Source organism: Gekko japonicus, unplaced genomic scaffold (assembly GCF_001447785.1).
Source record: "Gekko japonicus isolate JY-2015 unplaced genomic scaffold, Gekko_japonicus_V1.1 scaffold3267, whole genome shotgun sequence".
Classification (NCBI taxonomy): domain Eukaryota; kingdom Metazoa; phylum Chordata; class Lepidosauria; order Squamata; family Gekkonidae; genus Gekko; species Gekko japonicus.
Genome location: NW_015169276.1, coordinates 124,666 through 135,923, shown reverse-complemented (window position 1 = coordinate 135,923; position 11,258 = coordinate 124,666). Strand labels below are relative to the sequence as shown.

General features: G+C 49.0%; 1 protein-coding gene across 1 annotated transcript in view; it reads left to right on the top strand.

The window, feature by feature from the left end:
- Positions 1-6,279: 6,279 nt before the first annotated feature.
- PLEKHM1 (pleckstrin homology and RUN domain containing M1) overlaps positions 6,280-11,258 on the top strand; it is a 50,969-nt gene continuing 45,990 nt past the window's right edge. Inside the window, 2 exon segments of the mRNA XM_015416560.1 lie at positions 6,280-6,505; positions 9,991-10,080. Coding sequence (XP_015272046.1) covers positions 10,027-10,080 — 54 coding nt within the window. The 5' untranslated portion in view covers positions 6,280-6,505; positions 9,991-10,026.

Sequence of the window (11,258 nt, the reverse complement as noted above, 5' to 3'; positions counted from 1 at the left end):
GACAGTGGTGATTTATATTGGAGCTGATGCACAGAATGCCTTTTTTATTATTTGTTTTGACTTTCATAGTTATGTCAACATCTGAGATATTGTGACAAAGGCAAATTGCAGCCTCTAGATTTTATTCTGGTGACCCCGACACTCTCAGAGGCTTGGCAGAGTGCTTCTAAGCTGCTGAAAAGGGCTGTGGCCATGGTTCTTAATTTCCTTGGGGTGAAAAATCCCGGTGGTGGCTCTATGGAAACTTTTTCGAGCTTTCTGGAGATTTTGAAAATATGCTGTCGTAAGCCTGTGTAGGGGGGGTATTGATAAGTCAGATTGTCTCACTGTGAATAGTTTTTTCAGCTCTTTTTGAAGTGGGTGCCCATTGTCTTGAAAATGTACACATTATTAAAGTAGCGACTTCCCCCCCCTTAAGAGGAGATTATCATTAATGGGCTGTTTATCTTACCACCCAGTGAATGCAGACCATTTTGTTTTCACTTCTCCGTGCAAGGAACATACTGAGTTTATCATCATTGTTGATGTTCTGTAGTTCTGATCCCATTTTCTCCTTGTGACTGGTGAAATGCCACCTCCAGTATGCAAACTCGCCACTTTCAAAAGTAAATGTCTAATTTGCACTGTCATACTCAAGAAGTTAAATCTAAAGACACCCTCAAAGGTAGAGGAAAGTTGTAGGTCAGGTTTTTCTAGCCACCTGTTGCCTCCCTGGCAAGGTACAAATTCACCTGGTAATGCCAGCGGGCATAAGAGCAAATGGGTTTTGTCCTGTGTTCTGAAGACGCCTACGCGGAGGGATTCGTACACTTCCCCCCCCCCCCAAAAAAAGAAGAGACTAACAGTTTTCCATGGGTGGAAGGGAAACGACCTGATGGTGCTTAAAGGGGGACTTAGAGACACTTGATTTTGGAATGGAAAAGATTTAGGGAGAATAGGAGAGGTTTGGATAGACAATGGAGTTGTTAGCAGCTGTGCAGGTCCCAAACTGGAATCCAGAGAAAGAACACATGTGAACGTGCACGCTGTGGTGTGTTGTTTGGCTAGTCCTAATAAAAGCTATTACGGGGATTGTGTCCCGACTTTATGGAAAATGCCAAGAATGTTTGGAAAAAGAGATAGGGCAGGATGCAGCTTAGCTTGAATAGCTTCATGAGAAGGGCTGGAAAGAACAAGCGTTAGATGAAAAAGAGATCTGGTAATCTTGAGGGTGGGGGCTGCGGTGGCTCAGAGGTTAAGAGACTGAGCTGCAGACTGGAAGGTCTGTAGTTTGGCAGTTCGAGACCCGAGTGCCGCGTGACGGAGTGAGCTCCCGCCTCTGGCCCCAGCTCCTGCCAACTTAGCAGTTCGAAAGCAAGAAACTGCAAGCAGATAAATAGGTACCGCTTCGGTGGGAAAGTAACAGCGTTCCGTGCGCCTCGGCGTTTAGTCCTGCCGGCCACATGACCACGGACAGGGCTGGTTCTCTGGCTTGGAAACGGAGATGTGCACTGCCTCTTAGAGTCAGATTCAACTGGCTTTCAAGCAAGGGAAACCTTTACTAATCTTGAGGGTATTCTGCCTGTGTCTTACTTCCCGACTTACAGGGATGACTTTAGAGAAAGAGGGTTGCATTTATCACTCACTGAGAGCCGGTTTGGTGTAGTGGTTAGGAGCACAGACTCTAATCTGGGAGAACTGGGTTTGATTCCCCACTCCTCCACATACAGCTGCTGGCATGACCTTGGGTCAGTCACAGTTCTCTCAGAGCTGTTCTGAAAAGAGCAGTTCTTGAGAGAGCTCTCTCGGCCCCACCTACCTCACAGGGTTGTGGGGAGGGGAAGGGAAAGGAGATTGTAAGCCGCTCTGAGACTCCTTCCAGTAGTGAAGGGTGGGGTATAAATCCAATCTCCTCTTCTTCATTTTATTTCCCCCTTGATCTGTTGCTTTTAGGCCATTCTGCTCAAGTATAAGCTTTTTTAGACCTTTAATTATGTAAAGGTAATCTTTTTCTCTTGCAATGAGTTTAGAGATCTGGGTTCTTCACATACACAATTTTGAGGCATGCTCATCAAGGGACAAAGAAAAAGTGAGACTCCTGCCCTCATTTTCATTAGTCTAATACCCAAGATTCCCCAACCTTCCCCTGCGTAAGGTGGCCAGGTTCTTAATTGGAAGAAGAGTCATCAAAGAGGCCAGAAGAAATAATTGCCAGCAGGATTAAACGGACATCTGTCTGACTCTGCAACGGGTTGGTTGACAAAAGGAATCTTATTATGTTGGGGAGTGGTAGAACAAGGCAGAGGTGCTCCTCATTAGGGTCTAGTGACCAGAGTCAGCTGGGTAAGTTCCACATCTCCTCCCTGCCAAGGTAGAACAAGGTTTTGGGGGGCCTGTTCTGCCACAGTAACGATGCTGAGAGTCTTCTGTTTTTTAGAAGAATATGGACATTTGGAAGAGACAAGAGGTGGCCTTCTCTTACCCTTCCCAGACAGTCCTGTTCTTCCAGGTTTTTGTCACTCTGCTTTGTTTGTCTGGAGAAAGCCATGTGGTATAAAGAGAGTCCGCATGGTCAAAGCAATGGTATTCCCAGTAGTTGTGTACGGCTGCGAGAGTTGGACTATAAGGAAGGCCGAGCGCCGAAGAATAGATTCTTTTGAACTATGGTGCTGGAGAAGACTCTTGAGAGTCCCTTGGACTGCAAGGAGATCAATTCAGTCGATCCTAAAAGTAATCAACCCTGACTGTTCCCTGGAAGGCCAGATAAGGAAACTGAAGCTCAAAGACTTTGGCCACCCAATGAGAAGGAAGCACTCCCTGGAGAAGAAGACCCTGATGCTGGGAAAGATTGAAGGTCAAAGAAGACGGGGACGGCAAAGGATGAGATGGTTAGACAGTGTCATCGATGCAACGGACATGAAATTGAGCCAACTTCAGAGGACGGCGGAAGACCGGAAGGCCTGGCGTGATCTGGTCCATGGGGTCGCGAAGAGTCGGACTCGACTGTGCGACTGAACAACAACAGAAAATAAAGAGTGTGTGTGTTTGTGTGTGACCGTTGTGTTACACACTATGGTTGTGGATAGAGTTGTGCCTTGTGGATCGAGTTCTAAGGCCAGCCCCTCTTATCACAGCTCCCTTTCCCATCCTCACCGAGACACGTCCTGTGCCACCATAAAATGTCTGGGGTTGGTTTCCCACTGGCCAGAGGGACTGCGACGTGTCTGAGGAGTAGGGCTGGCGTGATCTGGTCCATGGGGTCGCGAAGAGTCGGACTCGACTGTGCGACTGAACAACAACAAATTGAGAAGCAAGAGGGTGAAAAACCAGAGTAGCTTTAGAAAGAAATGGGGTTTGATGAAATGAGTAGGCAGGAGATAGAAGGCGACCTTAGGAAGTGGAACAGCACCAACCAATGGCTCTGGGCCGCTGAACCCTCCTTTCCCCAGGCGGCTTTCGTCCCCCATCACGCCATCTCTCAAAGAGGCCTCATTGCCCCGCTTGCCTGAAGAGCATCCGGGAACCCAGAAGTGGTCTGGGAACAGCTCAGTTTCTGCTTTTTCTGTCATGAGATCTGTTTGTGGTATGATGCAGAGTGAGCGTTCTGAGGAAGCAACTTTCAAATACTTTGGGGGAGGGCGCCACGGGAGCAACGTGGAGTCAGGTTGGAGATGGCCAAGGACAGCTGCATCCTAGTTTTCCTGTAGAGAATTGCCTTCAGAATTGCCACAAGGCCGGTAGCTCAAGACCAAGCACGTTTATGGTGCAGATTCATAAGCATGTTTATGCACCAGCATGTTCACGGGCCTCTGATCGCTTCTCTGTGACTTTTGAATGACTTCCTTCCGTGCCGTTGACTCATGACGATGGCATCTTGGTGGATTTTGCAATGACCTCCTTAGAAGGGAGCTGGAGAATGTGGTGTTCCTTGTTCACAGGCACCAGGGAGTGTGTCATGCTGGCACGGAGTCCATAGGGCATAGATTGCAAAACTCTGAACAACAACTGGAAGGTCCTTAACCACTTGAGGGGGGGGGGGGATTTGCTGTTCCTGCCAGGAGCTCTGCTGTGGCAGGTAAAGCTAGTAACAGATCAGATCCTTTTTGGGTGCTGCCTTCATGAGGAGAACAGCGGAGAATAAGCGTGGGGGAAATCAGCTTTCCCAAAGGGTTAGTGTGTGGCTGGCCTTTGGGGCTGGGGGGTGTTCCAGTTGAGCTTGGAGCACCGAGGGCTGGATGAGGAATAGTGGGCCACTGATTCAGCCACCTCGCTCGGATTCTGAGAAGCATCTCAGATAGTTGCTCACTGGGTTCGCATCAGAAACCTCGAAGAAAGTATGGTCTGTTGGAGTTCTACTTCTCTAGCCATTATGAAGTTTTCTCTGCAAATCTGTAGTCCTCTCGGTCGAAAATTTAACCACTTAAGTTTGTAACAGCTGCAAGACTTGTTTTCGCTAAGAGTTGGAAGAGAGAGGAGGTACCGTCCAAACAAGAATTTTATTTAAAAAAACTTTTGGAGATAGCTGAACTAGATAATCTTTCAATGAAAATACAAGGCAAAGATTGAACTATTTTTCACAAGACAAGAACTCGTGGGCACTCCATAAAATTGCTGAGCAGTTGGGTTAGAACGGATAAGAGGAAGTCCTTCTTCACCCAAAGAGTGATTAACACTTGGAATTCACTGCCACAGGAAGTGGTGGGTGCTACAAGCATGGATGGCTTCAAAAGGGAATTAGATAAGCATATGGAGCAGAGGTCCATCAGTGGCTATTAGCCACAAGGTATAGCTAGGGGCTCTGGGGCAAGTGATGCTCTGTCTTCTTGGTGCTTGGGGGGGGTCAACAGTGGGAGGGCTTCTAATGTCCTGGCCCCACTGGTGGACCTCCTGATGGCACTGGTATTTCTGGCCACTGTGTGACACAGAGTGTTGGACTGGATGGGCCTTTGGCCTGATCCAACATTGGCGTCTCTTATGTTCTTATGAGCATATACATATTTATAGCTATTTGAAATGTGAGGTGGGTTCCTTTATGTTTTATATGTGTGTTTCATGGTATTCATGTTGAGAAATATAATAAAGAACTATTTTTAAAAAATGGGTGTGTATCCTCGTCAGAAGGTGTGGACACGTGATGGCATGTATAACATTGGAAGATGAACCAGTGAATGAACCTGGTATGGCAGGTGTTGTTAGGTCCAGCTGTTGTGTTGTCAGAATGGCTATGGGGATATTGGGGGGTTCCAGACCGGCTGTCCTCCTATGCTGGAGGGGGCTGTTTCTGAATGGGGGCTACCTGCAGGTACAGAGGTCTTTTCTGAAGCACCTCCGGTTCCCGTGAGGAGGCCTGGTTTGGTGCCTTGAGGGAGAAGAAAGTGAGCAGCGACATGGAACACATCTGTGGGTGCCCTGGCATGAAGGGTGCCCGCTCTGCATTGGGCTGTTGCACGTATTTCTGTAGCACCTAGAGAAATACTGGCATCTTTAGAAGTACAGCATTAAATCGGCCTGCGCCCCCAACCATGCTTATCACGTGCCCTTATAGAAAAGGGGAGAGGAGGCTGTGTGTGAGAATAAAAGTGGCTGCCAAGATGTTCCCTCTAAGATATGGACTCTTGTGAGCAAAAATTCTGCCTTGTGAGCTACGGGCCATTCAAGTTGTGAGCGAGCGATTTGCCTACTGCATAAATCAGTTTGCTCTGGAGCCGTCCCTTCCTGAGATGAGACAAAAAAAGTGTGAGCCAGAGGCTAAAAAATTGTGAGCTAGCTCACACCAACTCAGCTTAGAGGGAACACCAAGACAGGCCAGTGTCCCTTTAGCCGGGCCGGTCGCACAGCTCTTGAGCCTTCTCCAAGAAGCCTCTACTGGCCGTGCTGGAGGACTGGGCCTCCCACATCCTTGCCATGTGCCGCTCTCAGCTGCAGGTCTTCCAGTGCATGACTCACTCGCTTAGGAGCAATGTGTTGGGAAAGGTTGAAAGGAACGGAAGCCGATTCCAGGTGACCTCACTGGTGGCCGTTTGTCTGTTGGGTGCGCTCTCTGTCTTGCTTGGGATCAGTGGGAGGGGCTGAGTAGGGTTGGTCCCCCGCCCAGTAGGTGGGTCTGAAACCTTTTCTCAGGTTCTTCACCAGATGAAGCCTGGTTGGTTGTCTGATACTTCTCAGCATCCTGGATGAAGACACCGGGTTATAGTGTTCATCGCGCACTGAGGAACAGCCTCTTCCCCCCCCCCCCATGTGCGTAACAAAGTGTTCATGTCTGAGCTTTTAAAGTTTCCAGGCTCTGACTTGAACCAGCGTGTGACTTGGCTTTTGTGGCTTTCATCCCAAGACTGTGACTTGGCATCTGTCACCTGCTCCATTGTTCTTGACTCTGAAGACGACAGCATTCAAGGAACCGGGAATCTGACTGCCTCTGAGAGGTGTGGTTTCAAAGGACTGATTTCTGGAGGAGACTAAGAGCCTGCTGGACTCGGGGTTTAAGGTCTGGTTGAACGTCTGGAGGGTTGCCTTGCCAAGCATGAAGGTGAGCGGGTGAAGGCGTTCTGTTGTCTAGATCCAGGGCTTTTTTTCCTGGGGGAACACACTGGAACAGAGTTTTGGAACCTCTTCAACAGCATTCTTTTTAAAATGTTTAAACGTTCATGAGTTTTCAGTATACAGATAGAAAACTCCATTTCCCTCTTGGGAGTTCAGGCGCCTCTTTTTCCCCTCTTTCTTTTTTTAAAGACCTTTCTAGATTCCATCACTCATTGGAAGATCCGCTCACTCTTTCACCTTCCTCCTTGCTGGAGTTTAGGCACTGTCTGTACCAATGTTCCCTCTAAGCCGTGGAGTCTTGTGAGCAAAAATCGCACTTTGTAAGTTCCGGGCGTTAAAGTTGTGAGCAAGAGATTTGGCTGCTGCATCAATCAGTTTGCTCTGGAGCCATCCTTTCAGGGCTAAGACAAAAATGTGTGAGCCGGAGGCTAAAAACCTGTGAGCTAGCTCACACTGACTCAGCTTAGAGGGAACACTGTGAGCGGCTGGCATTAAAGTTGTGTGTGAGCGATTTGGCTGCTGCATCAATTAGCTTGCTCTGGAGCCCTCCTTCCTGAGCGAAGGCAAAAATGTGTGAGCCGGAGGCTAAAAACCTGTGAGCTAGCTCACACTGACTCAGCTTAGAGGGAACACTGGTCTGTACATGTAATGTTTACCACATTCTTTTTTCAAAACTATTTGGGTATGGATGGCCAAGGTGCAAGGCTGCTGAGTGTGGCTGAATGCCCTGCACAAATATTTGCTGTTAGTATCCCAGGATATAAATTGATCCCTTGAAGGGATCTCCCAGGCTGGCTTGTGTTTGCTGTTTGTGAAATTTTCTCCTAACCAGAACTGCCCTCCCTCCACAGTTTTCCTCCAGTGTCTGTCAGCAAAGGGATTTCTGGGAACATGCCTTCGAGCGGCTGCTCGCTTTGGTGCTCAGCCCAGTGTTTTGCAAGAGGTGAAATGTCTCTAGGACGTGGTAGCCGAACTTCTTGCCCTGAGAAAGACTGAGGCAGAGGGAATTTATCTCAGGCCTCTTAGTTAGGGCAGCCAAAGTTTCATCTGCAAATCATCAGTGGTTGTGATCAATGTTCCCTCTAAGCTGTGGAGTCCTGTGAGCAAAAATTCTACTTTGTGAGCTACTGGCATTAAAGGTTTGAGCAGGTGATTTGACTACTGCATAAATTAGTTTGCTCTGGAGCCCTCCTTCCTGAGCGGAGACAAAAATGTGTGAGCTGGAGGCTAAAAAACTGTGAGCTGGCTCAGCTTAGAGGGAACACTGGTTGTGATGGGATCCTGTTGACACTCCTTTTGTTTGGCCTCTTTTCCTAACAGAGGGTGTGGTTAGGTGTGTGAGTACGTGTGGGTTAAGATCTTGGTTTCCATAGTTCTGGGTTTCAGAGACAGCGGCTGTGGTATGATGCTTTGGCCCCAAACCCATTCTGGGATCCTAACTCTTCAGTTGTAAAGTCCTATTCCTTAATCCGACGTGGCTGTTTGTGGATGAATGGAAGGTGATGGTGGTCACGTAGGATCAAGGGAACATCGCTCTGCTTATGGTTAAAGGCTCTCTCTTTTTGCCAGTTCTTGGCTTCCAGGGTTGAGCTGTGGAACTGACAGCAGACTTTTTGCATACTTTTTTTTACACATCTAGTAAATGTGTCCAGGGCCACAAGCCTATTTTGTACCTGTTTTGATGGGAATTGTGTGTGCTTTTTTAAAAAAAAATAGGCGCTTGCTCTGGGCTCTTATAAACAGAATTGACTATAAAGGTCAAATTATGACGAGTGCACCCCTGAGAGCAGGCAAGGAAAGGTTTGTGGGGCAGGTCTGGCAATTTTGAGGAAAACAGTTGAGAGGTTTAGGTGGTGTCCGAAGTGAAAACCCAGCGTGACCTGTGTTTTTCTTAAAATGAGAGTCTCCTTAAGTTTGAAAGGCAGTGTGCCTGGCCTGATGTCTGCGAAAGCACATTGTGTCTGCTCACCGCCAGTGTCATCTCTTATGCCTTGCCATAATATAGACCTGAACCCTATTGCTGATGTCATGGGGTTGTCCCACCATATACCATACCTTGGTCTCCTGCACCAGCACCTTTGTGATACTGGCTGTCAGAGTCTGGAACTGCCAGGGGATGGACCACCTATATGTGGGCTCAGTTCCTTCTATCACTCTGTGAAAAATCCTAGGGCGCCTCAAATGCAGTGCTGGTATCTGCTGTATTCTTCCTCTACAGTAATCCCCTGTAAGGCCACCCAGTGAATTCATAGCAAGGGCGGAATCTGAATTGGGAACTCTCAAGTAGAGGGGTCTAGCCACTGGACTACCCCATCTTTTTCAGGCTGAGAATCAGACCCATGCAGAAAGGGCGCTTGGCTCATTCCTGCCCCTTGGACTGGCAAGCTAAGCAGCTGGGCCAGAGCGTGGGGGAGATGCCGTCTGTGGTCACGGCTCAGTTTTCAGAATTGCAGCATCCAGAGTTCCGGAAGTCCTGTGGCAAAGGCTAGTGGGGAGGGAGGCAGAGAGCCTCCCCCCCCCCTTCTTCCCAAGCCACTGTGTGGCTTTGGCCAGTGGCTCTAACTTGGATTTTGTGGTTCATTCCGGGGTGTTTAGCTGCCCTCGACAGAGCAGGCTGGCATTTGTCCCTGCAGGTGTCTTGATGAACAGTGGCATTCTGGCTGTTGGGTTGGTGAAAAGGACCCCTGGGGAGAAGAAGAAGAGAAGAGGAGATTGGGTTTATCCCCCGCCCTTCACTACCCAAAAGTGTCTCAGAGCGGCTGACAAACTCCTTTCCCTTCCCCTCCCCACAACAGACACCCTGTGAGGTAGGTGGGGCTGAGAGAGCTCTTGACAGAAACAGCTCTTTTCCAAGGACAGCACTTATCAGAGCTACGGCTTGCCCAAGGTCATCCAGCCAGGTGCAAGTGGAGGAGTGGGGAATCAAACCCGGTTCTCCCAGATTAGAGTCCGCGCACTTAACCACAACACCTTCCTCCAGGACAGAACACCGGGTCTTCCGGAGCAGGTTCCTTGGGCAAGATGTGGCAGATGCGAGTAGCTGATGCTGAGCACCTGCCCAGCAGCCAAGCCTGAGACGGGGAGGCACTCGGAGTGGTTGCTGTGGCTGCACTTCTTGTGTGCTTTCCGTGGGGTGTTCTGGATTATCTCGGCTGTTCTCCGCAGGGGGGGGATAGTCCAGCTGTCTGTCAGGGACTGATTACATGGCATTTTGGCCTTCTCCTTATGTGCCGTTCTGGTGTTTCCCTCTTGGCACAGAAAAGGGAAGGGGGTGGGGTGGGGGTTAACACTGAGTCAGCTCCTTTTTCACGGCCTCCCATGACCGCTGTAGACCTGAGGCTCATCATCTACCTCCCAGCTCTACTTGTACGGGCTCAAAATGGCACGACCTCAGCAGCAGCGGTCCTGTCCGACGGAGGGTCATGCTTCTGTATTGCTCAACTGTCATCTTCTCTGGTTGTTTTCCCTCAGGCTATCATGTGATTCCAGGACTGGGCAGGAGTCGTCATGCATTCCAACTGCGCTGCCGAGAATGGGCGGCAGCCCCAGGAAGTTGCCCGGGTGAGTACCGATAGACCCTCTGGCTCGCATTGCCCGTAGCGAGAAGAGTCAGAAGAACGAACTCCTGAGCGTTCTGCAAGCAGAACCGTGAAGATGCCAAGTCCTTGGGAGGGAGCAGCAAACTGCTGCAACTAATACCGCCTTAGGATATGGGTCTTATTTCTCAACAGCAGAGAGACAGGGGGAAATAAATGGGGTCACTAGAGATCATCTGTTGTAGTAAGCAAAATAAAGTTTATTATTTGTACAGGAAGTCACACTAGGACTAGCAGCGGATTTGGAAATCAAGTTAAACCTTGTAACACTGAAAATGCTGAACTCTTCAATAGTGTGTTACAGTGTTCCCTCTAAGCTGAGTTAGTGTGAGCTAGCTCACCGTTTTTTTTTTAGCCTCCGGCTCACTCATTTTTGTCTTAGCCCAGGAAGGAGGGCTCCAGAGCAAACTAATTTATGCAGCAGCCAAATCACCTCGCTCACAACTTTAGTGCCAGGAGCTCGCAAAGTAGAATTTTTGCTCACAAGACTCCACAGCTTAGATGGAGCATTGGTGTGTTAAAATCATGCCCATTACAGCATATTAATAGCAGCCGGTGAGATCCTAAACAAATTTACACACTTTGAAGTCAGTGGGCTTAGTTTGGTGTTGTGGTTAAGTGCGCAGACTCTAATCTGGGAGAACCTCCTTGGGCAAGCCGTAGTTCTGATAAGAGCTGTCCTTGAAAAAGAGCCGTTTCTGTCAGAGCTCTCTCAGCCCCGCCTACCTCCCAGGGTGTCTGTTGTGGGGAGGGGAAGGGAGGGGAGTTTGTAAGCTGCTCTGAGACACCTTTGGGTAGTGAAGGGCGGGGTATAAATCCAATCTCTTCTTCTTCTTCTTAGAAGGGCATAAGTGCATAGGATTGCACTGAAAGTGATTCACGTTTGATCAGTGATGAACATGTGTTTGAAAATACGTTGTGTGTGTCTACAGTATATGCACGAAGGCCCGACCTTGGTAGCCCAGTCTAGCCCGATCTCGTCAGATCTCAAAAGCTAAGCAGAGGCAGCCCGGGTCAGTGTTTGGTTGGGAGACCACCCAGGAAGTCCAAGGTCCCTATCCTGAGGCAGGCAACGGCAAGCCACCACCGCACATCTCCTGCCGTGAAAACCCCGTGAAGGGGGGGGGGGGCAAAGTCACCTAC